We start from the raw sequence: 18,166 nt of genomic DNA, 5'->3' as shown, positions 1-18,166 counted from the left end.
AGAATTTAGATGCATTTGCCCCTGGCTGAGAGGCCATAGAGATCCATCTACGTTTTAGCATTTTGTGTCTGTTCGCTTTATTGTATTTAAAAGCGCCAGAATCCTGAAGAAAAACGATTTTTTGAAGTTTGTTTTTGTATGGCAGTTCTTATGCGACTATCTTATAGAATACAAATGACAGACGATTGTCCTTCTCTAATTATATTCTCTTAAAATCATAAAAATACATACATATACATGTATAGAGAGAGAGAGAGGAAAAGGTGTAAAAATTAGCACCTTCTTTTGTTTTTTTTTGTCATAATGTTACTTTTATTTTGAAAAATTGTAGTTTTCTCCTTAACGAATGTAACGAGTTTACAAAATGATAGGAGGCGAAGCAACGATTAATTAAATTGTTTTCATTCAAAATAAAGATTTACAAAAGCTTTATAAAAAGCACCAGAAAAACAAAATGGGTTGAAAATATTGGCCCTCTCCGGAAAATCACAAAGAAGTTTAAAATTTTTCAAAATAGGATTACAAAATGACAGATGATTCACTAAGCGAAATAAATTGCACCAAAAAGTAAAGCTGTTGTTTTAGCATTTTATAAGGCCATATTATCTATTGGAACTCCTTTTTTTTGGGGGTGGGGGGGAGTTTTCTCTTCTTCAATATTGGTGTACTCAGTCTTCCAATATTATCAACTAATCATATATCGCTTATTCAGAAGAGTGCCACAATACGAAAAAATGAAATCTTACAGAAGAAGCGTTTGAAGTTTAACTTTTCACTAAATTTGCTGTAAGAAAAGTAAATTTGCTATGCCCTCCAGTAGTTAATATTAGAGCAAAAATTCTTTCATTATTTTACAAAAAAGATAACGTCATTTGAAGTCCTTTAAGCAGAAAAAAGAAAATTAAAAATTTCGTATTGTGGCACTCTTTTTCCAAACGAGGTAATATGGTGAAATCGTTTATTATGCACTACAGCATTTTTGAACGTATGCGGAGTTACTTTAAACTGCCTTATCCCCGAGTTGAAGCCATTCAAAAGCAGATCAGCCTGAAATCAACATGTATCAATCTTTTTACAACGGGACGCAATACGTGAAAAATCTTTTTATTTGGGAGGGGGGACTTAACATTTTGATTTGAAGATTGTCAACAATAAGTAAAGTGATTATCATACCTTTGAAACGCTAACAATCCGGGAAGTTTTAATGATTTTGATGCCACTAAACTATTAATGAAACAAAATTAGATCATACTATAAGTAGCATGAAGTTGAAATCTCACAGTCAAGGGAATTTCACGTAGTAAAAACCTGTCACTATCCATAAACATAACTGATTTATACATTAATGACTCAATCATGATTATCATGTTTATTTACTTCTTGAAGCTTCTTCTTTCTTTCTTTTTCTTTTTTTTTTATGATCTGAGCAAAATTTTTAAGATCCAAAACCGCAAGAGTCTCATTTTAAAATAAAATTAACAGAAAGAGTTAAAGAAATTTTATCAAAAGAACACTTCGTACCGCTTCAAAACTCATTGGAGATTAAACCAGGGCTTTAGGCTTGATAGAAGACTGAATTGTAGTTAAGTGTCACTTATATTACTTTTGTTTGTTCTTTGCTAATTTAGGACGAATTCATAGTACTTTTGAAGAAATTGATCCAACAATCACTGAAAATTTGATTTTTTCCCCTGCCATCTTTGTGCAGAGAAAGAGGAATTATAGCTTGAAATGATAAATAGATATAAAAAACGGTCGTTTAATTTGTACACGGGACGTAAACAATCAGCAAATCAGTTTGTACACCCACTGTAAAAAAAAATCGTGTAACCTTACTCCGTAAAAGCGGGAACAGCTTAGCTGCCTCCATATCAATAAAGTAACTTAACTGATAAAACTGCTGTAATGCTCATACGTTACACCAGTTTTATCAGTAAAGTTGCTGCATTGCCATGGAGGAAGCTAGCCGCCGGAATAAGGTTACACAAAATGCAGAATGCTACCACCGTATTTAAGGAGTTAAGGTTACACTTTTTTTTTGCTGTGACGTCTCATTGTTCTTGTTCTTAACCTATTGAACTAATATTACTTATTTAAGAATTGACATAATTCCCTGTCATATTATTAAAGAGTTTGATTTATTAGGAAATTATTTGCTTTGTTCAATAGGATTTCAGCTTCAAAGATTGGAGGGTGGGACTCCAACTTCATGAAAGGTGATTATACCTCACAGCTAAACATTTCTCCTGGGTTTAGTCCTAACAAGCCTGAGTATTCTGTGGAGGGAGGTTGGGAATATTGTCCTTTCATGTATGTGCATTATCACAATAAAATTGACAATGTGGCTCAAATCCAAAGAGTCTGGAGAAGTTTTCAGCCCCCCCCCCCTCCTGGAGTTTACAGTAGTGGTAATTAAGAGAAATCTGTATCCCACACATATATGCACAAGATATATGTGTCTACACTTATATGGGACTGAAAACGTAATACAATTATTAGAAAAAAAGAAAAACTAGAACAGGTGTCTAAAATTTTAGTTCTTCTAAAAATAAACAAGATAATCCCGGACATTCATGGACCGATCAAGCGCGGCCTGGAGCATCAAATGATGAGACAGAAAAGAATTTATTGCATAAGAGTACTGAAAGAGACTGAATGATAGAATAACTAATAAAAAGTAGACTCCGCAAATATTTCTTCCCCTTTAAATTGTGGCAATGAAATTTAAAATCGGAGAAATTTCTTTAGATGAACTTTCCTGGGGGCAACGTCGCCCAAAAATCCTCAGATGGGCACATTCCCCCTAAACTTAACCACACTGGTACTCGGTCTACTCATTATTTGTGCAGCCGGGCAATAAGGAGCGGGTTAATGGCGACATCAAAGAGTGTACAGGTACGATTACAGACGATAGCGGAGGACGACGCCATTTTCGGAATTGGGAGAAGGACGCGGTCGAGCGGACGAACCAAGATAAGGGGCAGAAAGGAGGGAAAGGGTGAAGTGGTCATCCGCGGAAATAAAGATAAACGTCGTTCATGGATGGGAGCGCCCCGGGGCGGTTATCTGTCGACTGGGCTGGGGCGGGAATCCAAATCACGCTAAGGACACCACTATCAGGGAAGAAGATTTTTCTCATCAAGAAGGTTTTGTTTCTGCAACTTTTGGTCCATAGTTTATGTTTCATAAACATCCTGAACCAGAAATAAAGCTGAAAGTAGAGAACTAGACGTGATTTAAAGATGTTTAGCTTTATTTATTTCCTGAAACTGCGGCATAGAATTATTTTCTTCCCGGTCTTAAAAGTCACAATACTTTAAGAACAAACAGCCTGCAGTAGATGTGGAACCCCAAGAAAACAGCCTATCCTCATAAGCACCGCGCAGAAACACAAATATGAGCCCATTTATTTACATTGACCAAAAAGCCAGTTCATTGGAGACAATTTGATACAGCTATGAAAAATATATCCATGCTAGGAGAAAAAAAATCTAGTGTGGACCCCACATTACTTAATTTTACATCTATTAAATAAATCGATGTTTTTTAACAACTCAAAAGAATGGGTGCATGTACTCATATATGAGCGTTAGAAGCAACAGTTCTTTTTAGACAGTTTTCTACACACATAAAAGTATGGTAAACGAAGTGAACGGTGCTTTAAAATGTAAAGAAAGGTGATGCTTTTATTAGCGTCTAAAATTGCAGCAAGCTTAATATAAATAGTGCATAAAGAAAAAAAAATATAAATGATAGTGCCTCAGAGTGAGCAAGAAAAAACCCTATGCGTACTTACACTTCTAGTTTGTCCAGAACCGATGGAAAAAAGTTTTTGTACACAGATTTTTTTTCTAATATTGACAAATTTAACATGATTCATTGGATTATTCACTAAACATCACCAATTGCACAAAATAAAAACCAGACACAAAGTTTTTTTCTTTCTTTCCTTTTTTTGCCAAATTCGTAGCCGGTTGGCGATTTATCGCCTTGTGGTCACCAAGTTCTAGCATTACATAAGTCTGCATTGAAATTAACTACGATTTACCCTCCTCCCTCCAAAAAAGGTGTAAAAAGTTCCTTTTGGAACATCTGAATGCAACCAAAAGGGAAGGGGCACAAATAGGCTCCATTCAGAGTTTAAATACAAAATTTTAAATATCTTTCGTTTTTAAGTTTATAGGTACTTAAACACATACGTGCATAGACGTCACGAAAAAACTTGTGACAATTTACTCGGGCATTGTCAAAATGAATTTTTTTGGCTGTCTATATACGTTCGTAGTATATGCACGTGGCGGAAGAGTCGAAAAAATACTTTATTATAAACTTTCTATTTCTTAGATTGAACGAAAAGCACTTTAAAGAGTATTAAGAAGTCATCACTAGTTCATTAAGTCATAAATCTATCAGCATTAAAACAAAAATGAGTATTTGGCAAAAATCAAGGAATAAAATTCAGATTTTAAGATGTACACTGTTAAAAAAATTTCCTGAAATAACGGAGAAAGTACCGGCAGCAAAGTTGCCGTAAATATTACGTTTACGTTCAATGGCTTTCCGTGACTTAACAGAAGTTCCATTTCTTATTTCTCCGTAGTTGTAGTTTTCCGTTTATAAATTTCCCGTGACTGAGCGAAAATTCCATTTCTTATTTTTCCGTTCATTTACGATCTTTCTGTGTTTTAACAGAATTTACGTTCCTTATTTTTTCATTGCGATATTTTTTCCATTTCTCACTTTTCCATATTTAAGTAAAAAGATTTTATTTTCAAAAAATATTTAAAAAGTTATGTCAAGTATTGACTTTTCGTTTCATTAAAAATTTAGTTCTTTAAAATTATATATAATACAGATATAGTTAACTGTTCTAAAATTATTACTTTTTTTTATTTGCATTTGTTACTCAAAGATTTTTGAAATTAATAACTGGAGAGAGAACTTACCTAATATAATCCTACTCCGAGCATCCATGACTGACCAAAACTTTTTATATCAACTTCAGATGAATCAAATCAATCAAATAGTACCAGCAGAAAAATTGATGGATTTGAATATAACACCAATTATCACTGCTGATACTGTTCGATATTCCTTTCGTCGTACAGTGACTGGGGTGGCATGGAAAAACAGACATGAAAAATATGATATTTTTATTTGCAGAATATGTCAAATAAAACACTATTAAAAACAGGTTGACGTTATTTTATAATATACCTGATAGAGAGTACCGCATATCTATTGTATTTAAAAACAGAATCATTGACATGCACGTGAAGAATTTTTGATTCAGATGTGCATGCCTACCCCCCCCCCCCCCAACGATATCCCAATTTTTCACTCATTGGAATCGCAACATAGATTTTTAGTACATAATCATCATACTTAAGCATATCAATCAGTTCAATAATCTCAAACAAGTTGTTGGATAAGAGCCTAACAAATTAAATTAAGTACTTATTGTTCCAAAACTTTCATTGTATTTTCGAAGATCATTAATACACCTTTATTTAGAGATTTAAAATAGTTACCTTCAGTATTCCAAACTGTAAAGCGAAAAAAACCCCCCCAAAAACTAAGTGATTTTTCCTATCTTGCTCGCACACCTCTCCGGTAGATACGAAATGTTGGCATTTAGCGTATTAATATGACTTTCAAGAATGCAATGCGTTAGAGCAATAAAAAATAACTTAATAATAGCTCTATAAATTCTAAATAAACTAACATCGGAATTCTATCAAATGCATATTAATAAGGAAAATACATTTGTATATTAACATGGACAAAGATATTCAACAACACTTACATGTGACCAGCGGTGCTGAATGTATCTCCATTGCATCTGGATATAACTAATCCAATAGGCTTTATTTTAAATTGATAACACGAGATCCTAAAATTATTCTCACTGATAGAGCACACTATATGACTAACGAATAGAATTGTTCAAAGTATGGAGCAAAATATTAAAACCACAAGAATATTCTAATACTGACTCAGTAAAACCCACATCAAATCACCTGGGCGATCAAAACACATCTGCCAGTCTAAAAATGGCGCTAACATTTTTCCAAACCTACAAAGCTCAAAGGCGTATAAACAATTTCGACATACGAGTACTATTACTCTCCTGACATGAAATAGCAAGCTATTTATTTTGTCTACAGCATCTGAGTTGTTATTCTAAATATGCTTTTAATTAGCAAAATGTAACAGTGCGAATTATAAGCACTATCAAAAGTGATGTTTATCATGACTTGAAGGCTAATCAGAGCAAAGTACAGCACAGCGGCAACCCTAGAAATGGAAAAATTCTGTTTTCGTTCTTTCCTTTCGGGATGTTTCTGTTATTGTAAGGAAAAAATACGTTTTGAAGCATTACGGAAATATTCTGTTAAAATCAGTCAGAAAACCACCTGAATTTTCAGTTTTTTTTAAAAGTGTAGTCAATTTAAACTTTAGAGTTATTCTTGATATTTTTATCGTTATACATTACTTTTTAGAGAAACGTTATTTTAAAGACTTTTGATTCCTACAGTATCTACTATTAACATCATCCAAAATAATAATTATAGTTGGAATTTCTATAAAACTAAATTCCTCTATCAAGAATTTGTTTTCTGGTATTTGTGATTTAATTTGGAAGCTGACTTGCTAAATGTTAAAACTGGAAATTTTGGTGTATATTGTAGAAAAACATGGCAAGAACGATTGCGAAGTCAATTAATTTTTCTTCTTTTTATGACGCTGGATCGTCTTGTACATCTTCTCCCGTGATCGTTTTACCATGGCAACCGCTCATCCAGGGATCTCTCCCCTTGACCTCTGTTCTTTCAGAGGGTCACGTGACTCGATAATGTCCGGAGGGTATCGCTGACCCTTGTGATTCTGCTAAATCTGCGCTTCCTTGGATGTTTTTTTTTTTCCTGCGATTTGATCTTCGAACAAGGGAAGGGTACTTTTTTCCCCAAAAAATACCAGATGTATTTCATTTGTATAAATATTGAAATTGCTGAATTTTGATGAAATATATATGTGTGAGTAAATTTATAAATTTAATTTTTTATTCGCCTGAAGGACAGCTGTAATTATCTATTTAATTACGGACACACTTATGTACTCTTACAGGATTGGATTATAGTATATATATTCCTCTAAACTTAGTGTAGTGGGAATAAGCACCTGTAGTTGTCTATCTTCTTTTTTTTTTTTTTTTTTTGAGTGGGGAGGCGGTAGTTTAAAGAGTGCAGAAATTGTTGGTGTAAGTCATAAAGATCTGTACTACACAAAGAGATGTAACGTCTAGTTTAATAAAGAAAGCAATCAGCGTATGTGTGCAACATGAAATTATAAAGAACCGTTGCTTCAAGCTTCAGTGGACAAACAAAGAGCTATTAAAAGCTGTTTTTAATCGCAAAGCTTTCTATCTCCAATGGCGCATGCAATGCCTGCAGTAATTTTTGCTCTGTCAATAGCTTGTTGACTGCAAGAATGATCTGTTTCTCACTTAAGTTTCTCATCCTTACCTTCTTTGTATGTTTAAATCTTTCATGTGTACTGTGCTTGGAATAAAAAATTGGAATAATATTGTGAATTAACAGCGGTATAAGCGTCCTTTGTGGAATCGCAGAGACCTCAATTTATGTGTAAAGAAAGAAAGTAATAGGAATCGTTTTACCGTACGAAAGTCGTATGAGTCATTTTAAGTCCAATGAAATATAATTTAATAGTAACTAGTCGATAAGAAGCAACTTATTCGAACAACAGTACAAGATAAATAAATAAACTATTACGAATGGTTCAGCCGAACGTTCAAAAAAAAAAAAAAAAGTTTTATTAAGATGAGTTAAAAAACTTATTATTTGCTGTATATTGGAGGAATAGTTTTTTTATGCTTTGAAAAAGACCATGGTGCAGAAAAAGAACAGGTCTATCAAAAAAAAAAAAAAAAAAAAAACTTTCAGGAATCACACACAAAAAAAAAAAAAAAACCTTCCGAATTTATTTTTAATTCTGTCTAGAAGTATTGTCTGTAAGGATTCAATACCATTTGAATTTGTCTCGATGAAACCAATTTCAGTGACATTTGAATAAAATATTCATTTTACGTAATAACATGTTATGTAACTCTCCAAAGCAAAAAGTGACGCTGCCTCCTTTTTCTAAAAAGTTCTTTCAATTATTAGGCTTGTGATTAGAGCACCACTTCCTCACTTTTTTTTTTCCAATGAGAAATTCCGTCCCAGTATGTTCGACCAAAACCTGTGTCTACTCTATACAGATTAATTTCATTCATATTGTTTTTCTACTAAGACATTCCATCAAAACAATGAAATCAGTAAACAAAAGTTCTTAATTGCTTTTGAAGCCTGAACTGAGGGCTGTTTCCGATACTGACGCTGAAAACATTTTCCAATTTCTTTTCGTCAGTTTCTTTCTAAATAATGAAAGATTCCTACTGTACTTTCAACACACAACAGACGGAAACAATTGCCGGAAAGTTTTTTTTTCTTTTTTTAAAGGATACTTTCTTTTCAAATGTTATGGATCGAACTACCGATAATCCTTCGCAAAGCAACAAAATGTTTCAAAATGAAAGATAAGGCGCAGACCTACGAGAATTCAGAAAAATAAAAAAAATAGAGAAAGAGAGAGAGAGAGAGAAATCACAACACACCCGAAGAAACAGAATTGCCTGGAGGAAAACATTCGAATTCGGAAAAAAAAAAGAATTTGAGATTAAATAAATAAGAAAAACAGAAATGAAAAACTTCACTTTATCGGGGGTAACGACTGGAACCACTGTCACAATCATCATCATCACCCCCTCCCCCTTTCAACCGAAGATAAACAGAGTGGGTGCAGGGGGGGGGGGGGCGAGGCGAGTTCCCAAGGAACAATCTCCATTGGAAATCGAACACAGCCTAGAGGCAGAAATCAAAAAGGTTTAGCTCCGCGGAAACCTTTTCGAAAAAAAAAAAAAAAAAATTGGGGCGTGGATGCAGCGAAACATTATTTCTCCGTTTATCGTTAGAAAGCGACATTCCATACTAGCCCACGTTTCCTTTTTGAGAAAACAGTTGACATTCTTTCCCGTCCGTCCGCTAAGATTTATATTATATATCTATACGAAGAGGCCTATCGTATAAAAAGTAGCTCGCAGGAAGCTATAAATATAGCCATCTTCTTTTCTCTACCGTACACATATCTGTCACTTTTGCGGTTTTTACAGATGTGGTCGTATAGGTTTTTATGTCGTCGTCTTTAAAAATCGTTACCAGTTTTTCGCGTGTGCAGGAAAGCGTGGTGACCGCTTTTGCTTGACAGTTAGCACTGTCCTCCCACCTCCCTTCCATCCCGCCAAATGCCAAATGAAAGGACAGATTTATCTTAGAAAACTTTTTCTCAGTTATACAAAAAATATTGAAAAATAAAGGGGAAAAAAGTGTTTTAATATCGAAGATGTGACGAATTAAGTTTCGACGTCTTCTTGATGAGAGCTAAGATGACAAGAAGTGTTTTTGACATTTTCCAGAAAATATTTTCATTTTCGATAAAGGGAAAAACTACAAACAAAAAATAAAGATTTTTTTTTTATTGCCAGATTTTTATTAATGAATTCACAAGAACTCAAAATGCAAGATCTTCGATTTCTCCATCAAAAACGGGCAACAATATAAAGTGAAAGGATTCCTTTCTCTTTTTTTTAAGACATAAAATAAGTCGAACTATTTCAGATTGAATTCACAAATAGCAGTTGTATATATCAAAAATGAATGGGATCAAAATGGATGTAAAAACGGAAAGAGCATAAGCTATGGCTTACATTTTTGAAGACTGTATTAAGTCTGTTTTATATTTGTCTGTCTAGAGGGCAGCGTGACGGAGGCTTCCACCCCCAGTGACCAGAGTGTGAGCGGTGGCGAGGATGGAGACTCGGCTGCCCGGTTACGGCTCAAAAGGAAACTTCAGAGGAACCGGACGTCTTTCACCCCCGAGCAGATAGAGGCGCTAGAGAAAGGTGAGGCTCATCCTCGTTCTCTCTAGACCAGCGTTTCTTAATTTGTTTGATAAGTGTAACCCTTTTGAATGCCCACTTTCTTCGTGGAACTCCTGTGATCATAAAAAGCGTAGTTTGCATGCAACATCTAGGTATGTTTTATTTTCAATAAACGCGCTTTTTTGTGTTTAAAAAATATTTTTCGAATTAAAACACTACTTTAAAAAATTACTCGACTTTCTCTGAATACTATCTACAACTCGTTTCAAAGAAAATTTTAAAGTTTTTATTTAAATGATATGTGTAGTTCCTAATTTGTACTATGACAGATACATCCTTAATATCAGGCTTTCTGGGGGGAGGGGGGGAATGCATTCTCGGATCAGGTTCAGCATTATGTCTGTGGTGATACTTAGTTTTGTTGACAGATAAACTGAAAACATACACTTAGTTGCAAGTAGTGAAAATGCCAACAAGAAATTTCGTGACAGTTGAGAACAATCCTCTTTAAAATTGCACCAGAATTTCACTGGATGATATTATTTTAAATTTCTGGTGCATGGAAGGATAATTTGCCATTTAAATAAAAAAGTCGTTTTATAGAGTTGACTTAATTGAAGATTATACTTGATAATAAAATGGCTTTTTAATCCACGATTGATATTTTCTCAGCGGAAAGTACTCATTAGATATTCAGCGCAAACCTAATTTTTAAGTGACTAATTTGACTGCTATGTAAAAAAAAAAAAAAAAAAAAAAAAAATTCAAATTTTGTGTAACCCTTGAGTGATCTCCATGGAACCCTGGGGTTCCGCGGAACACAATTTAAGAAACTCTGCTCTAGACAAAAAGGAATGTCTCATGATTGTTTGGCACCATCAGTTCATATACAGGTTGGTCCAAAAAGATGATAGTATGTAAACGATTGTTGTTGGAAAAAGACAACATGCAAGAACAGAAAACCTATTCCATTGAATAAAGATACGACATTTGAGATGATGCTTGAAGTGTTGTTTAATGCTCGAAATGTCGACCATCCCCGAATGTTTGTTATAAAGCGCCGGTTCCGAAACCACGCTCAAGTGCATTAATCTCCCTTCTGATGGCCGATTTCAGGTCCTCCAGTGAATCAATGAGATTCCTATAGATTCTGATTGATTGGAGATTCTGCTTCTGATCACGATCACACCGTTTCCTTTGTAGATGGAGAGTTGGGACGACATAGAAATAAGGATTTTCCGTATCCCAATGGCTCCAGTTTTGATTGTCTGCGCAATTTCGGAACTGGATTTGCAACACTATAGTCAGGGACGGTAGACATTTCAAGCACTTTTATGTTAAATTTTATTTAAATCTCTATATTTAATAAAATAGGTTTAATGTTCTTGCCTTTTGGTCTCTCTACAACGATCGTTTAATTTATATCATGATATTAGGACCACACTGGACATATCACTGGTTATCTCTGCATTCACTACCATCAAGAATGATAAACGTTGATGGGGGTTAGAGAGCTGTACAGGGTGGTTATAATTGAAGATGCCTTATTTAAACCTACGTACAACTCGGTCTAATCGATGTCAGTCATTGAAACTTGGTATATATATTATGTATAGACTATGTGGAAAAGAAATTTGCAATAACAAAACTCTAGTGTAAATTTTCTGACATTGCTTTGAAGGTATTGACTCAAAAACGTAATAGTTTTGTTTTTTACAAAAACTATGATTTGAAAGAGTTTTTCAAAGAAATGGAAAGTCACGTGAAATATACTAAAATGACTTTATTAGTGACAATTTTATAATGTTTCGCTTCGATTTTTTAAGGATACAGTTATTTTGCTCATAAAGTATTTTGAAGGAGTACCCACTCCAAAACTTCAGTATAATACTAATATATATTTGACTAAAATGAATGAAAACACATAGATAAATTGATCGTTAGTTTATGTCGCATTAAGTCGAAATTTGAAGGTCAGTTTACGGGGGTTGCACTTGGGCGGTTTTTTTCATTTGTTTTTGTTCTTACATTTTATTTATCCAACTGTAGAAGTAGCTAGGAATCAACTCAACTAGCCTGGAATAAATGTTCACTTCTTAAATAAGCATGACACAAGTTTATCTGATGCTTATTTTACAAGCATCATACTTTTAAAATTTGAAGAGCTAAAAGGAACGCCAAAGAAGTCACTTTTGAAAGAAGGGTGCAACACATAGACCTGGAAAACTTTAGTTTACAAACGAGCTTCTTATGCTACAGTTGGTAAAAAAAATAAATAAATAATTAACAATAGTAGTAAATCTTAAAGCTTTTTTTTTCTGCTCCTCTTTACTGACAAAAAGTGGAATAACTACTATGACTGAAAAATATTTTTCTTGATAAGTTAGAAATTTAGTGGCTATTAGAATTAATTTTAGAACTAAGTTTTTTGAAATTTATTTTGCGTTGATGGTATCCAATGCAGCTGAGATGACCATTTGCTGATTCCGAATTTTTATTTCAGAATTCGAAAGAACACATTATCCTGATGTTTTTGCTCGAGAAAGGCTAGCGGCTAAAATTGATCTTCCCGAAGCAAGAATACAGGTAAGCAACTTTCAGCTTTTTTTTTTTTTAACTGAAAGTTTTCTAAAATATAATTTTTATTACAAAACAAATCCCTATTCCAAAAGTTTGAGTTTTCAATCTTCAAAATATGGTCAGTTAAATTTAGATGGTAATTCATCCCCCCCTCCTTCTACATGTATCACAAAGTGTCACACTGCTGTTTTTCATAAGCATAGTGTTATGAAAAATGCGTGATGTCACACTTCTTGTTACCTACCTTCTTCTTCCCCTTGGTCCCAAAGTGTTACAACTTCACGAGTCCTCTCCCCTCTCAAAGCGTGACATCATTTGTGGAGAGCCCCTTAGAAATTATGAAGAGGAAGACACACTTATAGAATTTTGTGCCATTTTTTCCACATTTCTTGTTGTTACCCCCCATTCTCCTTGTCACAAAATGTAGCGTTTTTACTACCCCCTCTCCCTACAAAGCGTGACATCATTTGTAGACCGCCCTTAAGTTAGAAAAATTATTCCAGCAAAAAAATGTCTGAATCTAAATTTAAGTACAGAAGGTTTCTCTTAATCATATTGCAGAAATAAGAAGAGAAGAACTTGATTCAATTGATATTGAAATGTCATAGGTAATAATAGTGTTAATATTGTAAAAGAATTTGCATTAATGTAAAAGTGCAGAACGTCGACAAGAAAAAAAAATGTATTTTAAAAGAGACTTGAAATGACAAGTCGAAAAAAAAAGAGTAATATTTAAACCAATTTGTGTTTAATGGTTGTAGTTGGCTTTCTTAGCAAAATTTTATTTGTCTTTACAGGTGTGGTTTTCGAACCGTCGCGCCAAGTGGCGTCGAGAAGAGAAACTACGCAACCAGCGGAGGGCGGCAGAACAGGTGGCGTCTGCGCCGGGGCGGATCCCGCTCAACAGCCCTTTCGCGAACTCTCTTTACCCCACCATTGCCCAATCCATGGCTAGCATGCCAGACACATACAGGTCTGGGTTCGTATTCCATCATAACGCATATTTTGCTCATGAATCTAACCTTTTATAAATTGTTCATTGTTGGTTGTATTCAGCTTTTTAAGATTGTTTAGCCCCATCTAGGTTGAGCATGGTCACCCTGAGTGTTACGTCGTGAAGTATAAATACATTTTCTGCCGAATATCATGAGCAGTTGAGCAATCCTGTAATTTGCTCAGTACTAGGATGAACTAGCTTAAGCTCAGGACTAGCTTTAATACTGTTTTCAGCGTACTTTTAAACTGTTCGACCACGTTTAGCATGGAAAATTGGCAGGCGGTCAGCTGAAATGATTCTATCTGAATGAGTCTGGCAAGGGATAAGGAGGGAGTTTCGTTCATTTCAGTGTGCCTCTGCTTCGAATTCGGCAATATGGCATCCCTGCAAAGTAATAGACAGGTCTGGTTGCGCCGGATGTTCACTTTTTCATCTCATCGGTGGTCGAGCAATTTAAAGTTTTATTAATTATAAATCTTTTAAAGCAATATAAAAATCACAATGAAGTCTTGAGTATAGGGTTTAGGCTCATGTCACTCTCAATTTTTCAAAGAAGTTTTTGAACAAGGAAAGACGATAGGAGCTAAAGTGGATGAGATATTTGCTTTGGTCATTTTTTTCCATTATAAGACATTTAATTTTCTATGATTCTATTAAAAAAGTTTACATTAAAACACGTACTGTGACCAGAATTTTTCCGACATAAGAGTTTAACATAAGTTGATGACACCGCAGACAGATTTCAACGCAATTATGTACGACGAAAATACCATTATGAAGAAAAAAAAAACAGTTTGTCTCAAATTTTGTCAATTTTTTTTTCGAGTAAAATTTAAAAACATGTTTTCAAAACAGTTTTTACTGATAAAAAATGCGATTTTTTGGAGGAAAATTAAAAGACATGATTCGTCTGGAACTTTTAGTATTCTGATTTTTTGCAATAACGGGCCCGTGATTCAACAGTTACCTGAAGTTCTGTTTAAAACTAAACTAGCCTAGTGAAACGCAAACCAACATTTATTTTTTTATCAGATAAATCTTTCTCTGAATTAAAGTCAGCTCTCCTAGTTTTGACTTTTTTTTTCTGACAGTAAGTAAATAATGTACAATATATGAATGTATTATATATATATATATATATATATATATATATATATATATATATATATATATATATATATATATATATATATATATGTGTGTGTGTGTGTACATATATATATAAAACCCCTAACTAAATAACTTATAACAAAAATAACACCGTAAGCGGCTCTTTATGTTTGGGGACAAAATTAAAACATCTTGGATTTCTGCCGTTAACAGAATTACGATTGAGCTTGGTTTCATTTTGGTATTCTGAGTTTTGGGATAAAAATTATGTTTTATTCCTGTAATGTTTTTTTCTATCAGGGGTTCTCAACCTGCGAGGCACTACTTTATGTGAGGGTTTAAATGGGTCAGAGAGCCTAAAAGGTTTAGAGCCCATGCATTATGTCAACAGTAAAGCCATTTCAGTTTTGAATTCAGAATTATTTTTTCAAATCCATATTTTGACTTTTTTTTTTCTCTTTCCTTTTCCGCAGCATGGCGTCGATGCCGACCTACTCCAGTAGCATGGCTCCCAGTTCGTGCCTGCAACAGCAAACGGCCTCGTACTCATGCATGCTACCTCCACCACCAGGGGGACCCCCGCGCGCCTACGACCCTCTGAGCCTGGGCAACTACACGAGGAGTCCTGCAGCGCCCCAAACTCCACACGCCATGCAGCCCTCGGCCGTCAACAGCCAGTTTTCCAACAACGGCACAGCAGCAGCATCCACAGGTGAGAAGAGATTTCGATTGGAAAATCAGTCCAACCTTTGGAGTTGCGTGACAATTCTTTTAATTTCTTTTCTACAGTTTTCTAAATGTTTCACTCTTTGCTATTTTTGCTTAATACTTCGTAGACATATCTTAACTAGTGATAGAGATCTGCTCAAAAGTTAAAATAACCATTTCCTTGACGATTTCCCCCACTTTATAATTGGTATCAAAGCTCTTCTGCAATGCAAGAAATATGTGGTTACAAGACCAACGCTGAAACGTAAAATTTTGTTAGGGCTTCCTTCTAACTCATCCAGGGAATTTATAGATGCTGAGGAAAGTATAAAGTGGTTCCAAAATGGGGCGATCGAAAGTGCTTAGCGCTCTAAAGACGAGCAAGAACCTTAAAGCTGAACGCTCTGGTCAAAAGACGTGGATTAATATAATGGGACCAGGCCCGTGTCCAGGATTTCATAAAGGGAGGGGTTGAAACTTTTTACCTTTGTAACTTACGTTGTCAAAGGAAAACTAACTACGCGTGTTGAATAGGTCATTTTAGTTCGATAACTAGGCTTTTTTTTTATATACGTTTTGTGTGTTTTTTTTTTAATGAAATCTTATTTGTACAGTTGAACATTTTGTAAAAGCACACATATTTCTTTTATGCCACCTAATGCTAGTTTCTTTCTTTTTTTTTCTTTTGTTTTTCCATCAAATAACATTGAACAGGAATTTAATGAAAATAAAAATTTTATTTAAAAGAAATTGCTGTTTCGCATAGAAACACTTTTCTAATGTGTGAAACGACTAATTCATCCAACACTAAAGGTGTAACCATAAAAAAACCTAACAGTAAGCAAAGTAACCATTTTCCCTGCCATTAAGTTTTTTTTTTTTTGGGGGGGGGGGGGGGCTACTTCATTGTCTAATATTCTTTTAAATAATTTTCCCCTGCATGCTTACAGCATTGCCGGACTCTTCAGCCATTCCTTCGTCGTTAATTTTTTCAAGTACTTAGAAGCGAAGGGGCTTGGGAATCCTACAATTGAGGAAATGCTAATTGTTAAACATGGGGAAATATTAAAGAGGGTGAATACTGTGTCAGAGTTTAACTCTAAAATTAATTAAAACATAAAATACATTTTGGAAAATCGTTTAATGATTCATTGATTTTTTTCTTTCAATGGGAGGGGTTTAACCCCTAAAACCCTCCCCTTGGACACAGCTCTGAATGGGACATTCGATGCATGTGAAGATTCTTCACCAATACGCTGGCTATCTTTGCTAACTGAGTGGCCTTGGTGATGTTCTCAATCTCAAGCTTTTGACAACAGCCTTCGCGAAGATTGTTGCTGTCGCTGGTGCGGCAATGCGCTCATATTACTTTTTCTTCTTGTCCGTATTTAAACTGCCGAGGTCCCATTCGTTCATCTTCAACTTCAATCTCACCATCATGGAGCCACCGTACACCTTCTTTAGCATCTTTAGTCTCTGAAGGTGTTTTAATAACCATACGCTGACAAAATTTAATGTTTCAGCGTTGATCTTGAAAATCAATGCATCTGATGACATTGCAGAAGAGCTTTGAATAGAGTCTAACAAAATTGTCTGGAGCTTTCAATTTAAACACATCACACGAGTGGAATTCTCGAGGGGAAATGCTCAAATCTATTTCAAAAAAAAAAATAAATAAATAAATAAATAAATAAAAAAAAAATAAAAATAAAAAAAAAATAAATAAATAATAATAATAAATAAATAAAACTAAATGTTTTGGCTGTCATTGGTGACCGTAGTACCAGAACTTATGGGACTTACCAACTAGATATTGCTTGTGTTATTTTTGTTCTGTGTTTTAACGTTTCTCACTTTATTTATGAAGAGCAAATAGTTGTCTACTACTTGTCTACTATAGATGATTCATGTGTGCGAGTACATAACACCCTTCAATTGTGTTTTAATGATTGTCAGTTTGAATATATGTCACCTATTATTCATTTGGCTAAATTGTTTTTTCTTCGTTTCAGGACTAATCTCGCCCGGAGTTTCTGTGCCCGTCCAAGTGCCCGGACAGACCAACGACCTGAACAACTACTGGACTCGGCTCCAGTGACATCACCCACCCACCACAGACTCCGCCCTTGGTCTGTGGCTCAGTCGGTCTGATCAGAAGAGCGCGAAGGGCTTCTACCAGGACATCAGGACATCGTTGGTCGAGCAGCAAACGGGCATCTGAAGCGGTCTCTTTAGCGATCTCCCACCTTATCTGTCACAATACAAAACTAAATTCCAAACGTTTCAAACGATTCCAAGAACTTATTTTTTATTTTCGAAAGTGCACAGAATGTGTAAAACGATATGATGCAATGTAAAACACGTGTACTTTCTTGAATAAGTCCGAAACATTATGTTCCTAACTATCCCGCTATAAATGGCAAGATATCTCGTCATTCAAAGTGTTAAAACAGGGACAATTACTGCAGCGACTCGAGTTTTGCTTTGGATTCAATAATGAGACTTACTTGGCTAAAAATTCTTTTTACTATGTGCAAATCACCCGTGACCTTTTTTTGTAAATGATTTCTTTGATAACAAGATGTCTTGCAATTAAGAACTGGAAGGTTTATTTAAAATTTTGAGTGAGGTGCCAATTAAATAAGACATTAAGAGGTTAAGCTCAGGATTCTACATGGATGAAAGTCCAGATTGATGATTCACATGCAACCCATATCACTCCAATCACTTCTCTCTTATTCCCCCCAAGTAATTAGGATTGAATATGCACC

General features: G+C 34.8%; 1 protein-coding gene across 1 annotated transcript in view; it reads left to right on the top strand.

Annotated features, from left to right (window-relative positions):
- The window catches only part of LOC129224654 (paired box protein Pax-6-like), a 163,859-nt gene extending 146,266 nt beyond the window's left edge, over positions 1-17,593 (top strand). The window contains exons 6-10 of the mRNA XM_054859189.1: positions 9,872-10,021; positions 12,504-12,586; positions 13,378-13,559; positions 15,161-15,399; positions 17,408-17,593. Of these exons, the coding sequence (XP_054715164.1) occupies positions 9,872-10,021; positions 12,504-12,586; positions 13,378-13,559; positions 15,161-15,399; positions 17,408-17,493 (740 nt within the window). The 3' untranslated portion in view covers positions 17,494-17,593. The remainder of the gene's footprint in view (positions 1-9,871; positions 10,022-12,503; positions 12,587-13,377; positions 13,560-15,160; positions 15,400-17,407) is intronic.
- Positions 17,594-18,166: the final 573 nt, after the last annotated feature.

This window comes from Uloborus diversus, chromosome 1, assembly GCF_026930045.1.
Source record: "Uloborus diversus isolate 005 chromosome 1, Udiv.v.3.1, whole genome shotgun sequence".
In the NCBI taxonomy this organism is placed as follows: Eukaryota; Metazoa; Arthropoda; class Arachnida; order Araneae; family Uloboridae; genus Uloborus; species Uloborus diversus.
The sequence above is the reverse complement of the archived record's forward strand: the minus strand, read 5'-3'. Positions and strand labels throughout refer to the sequence as shown.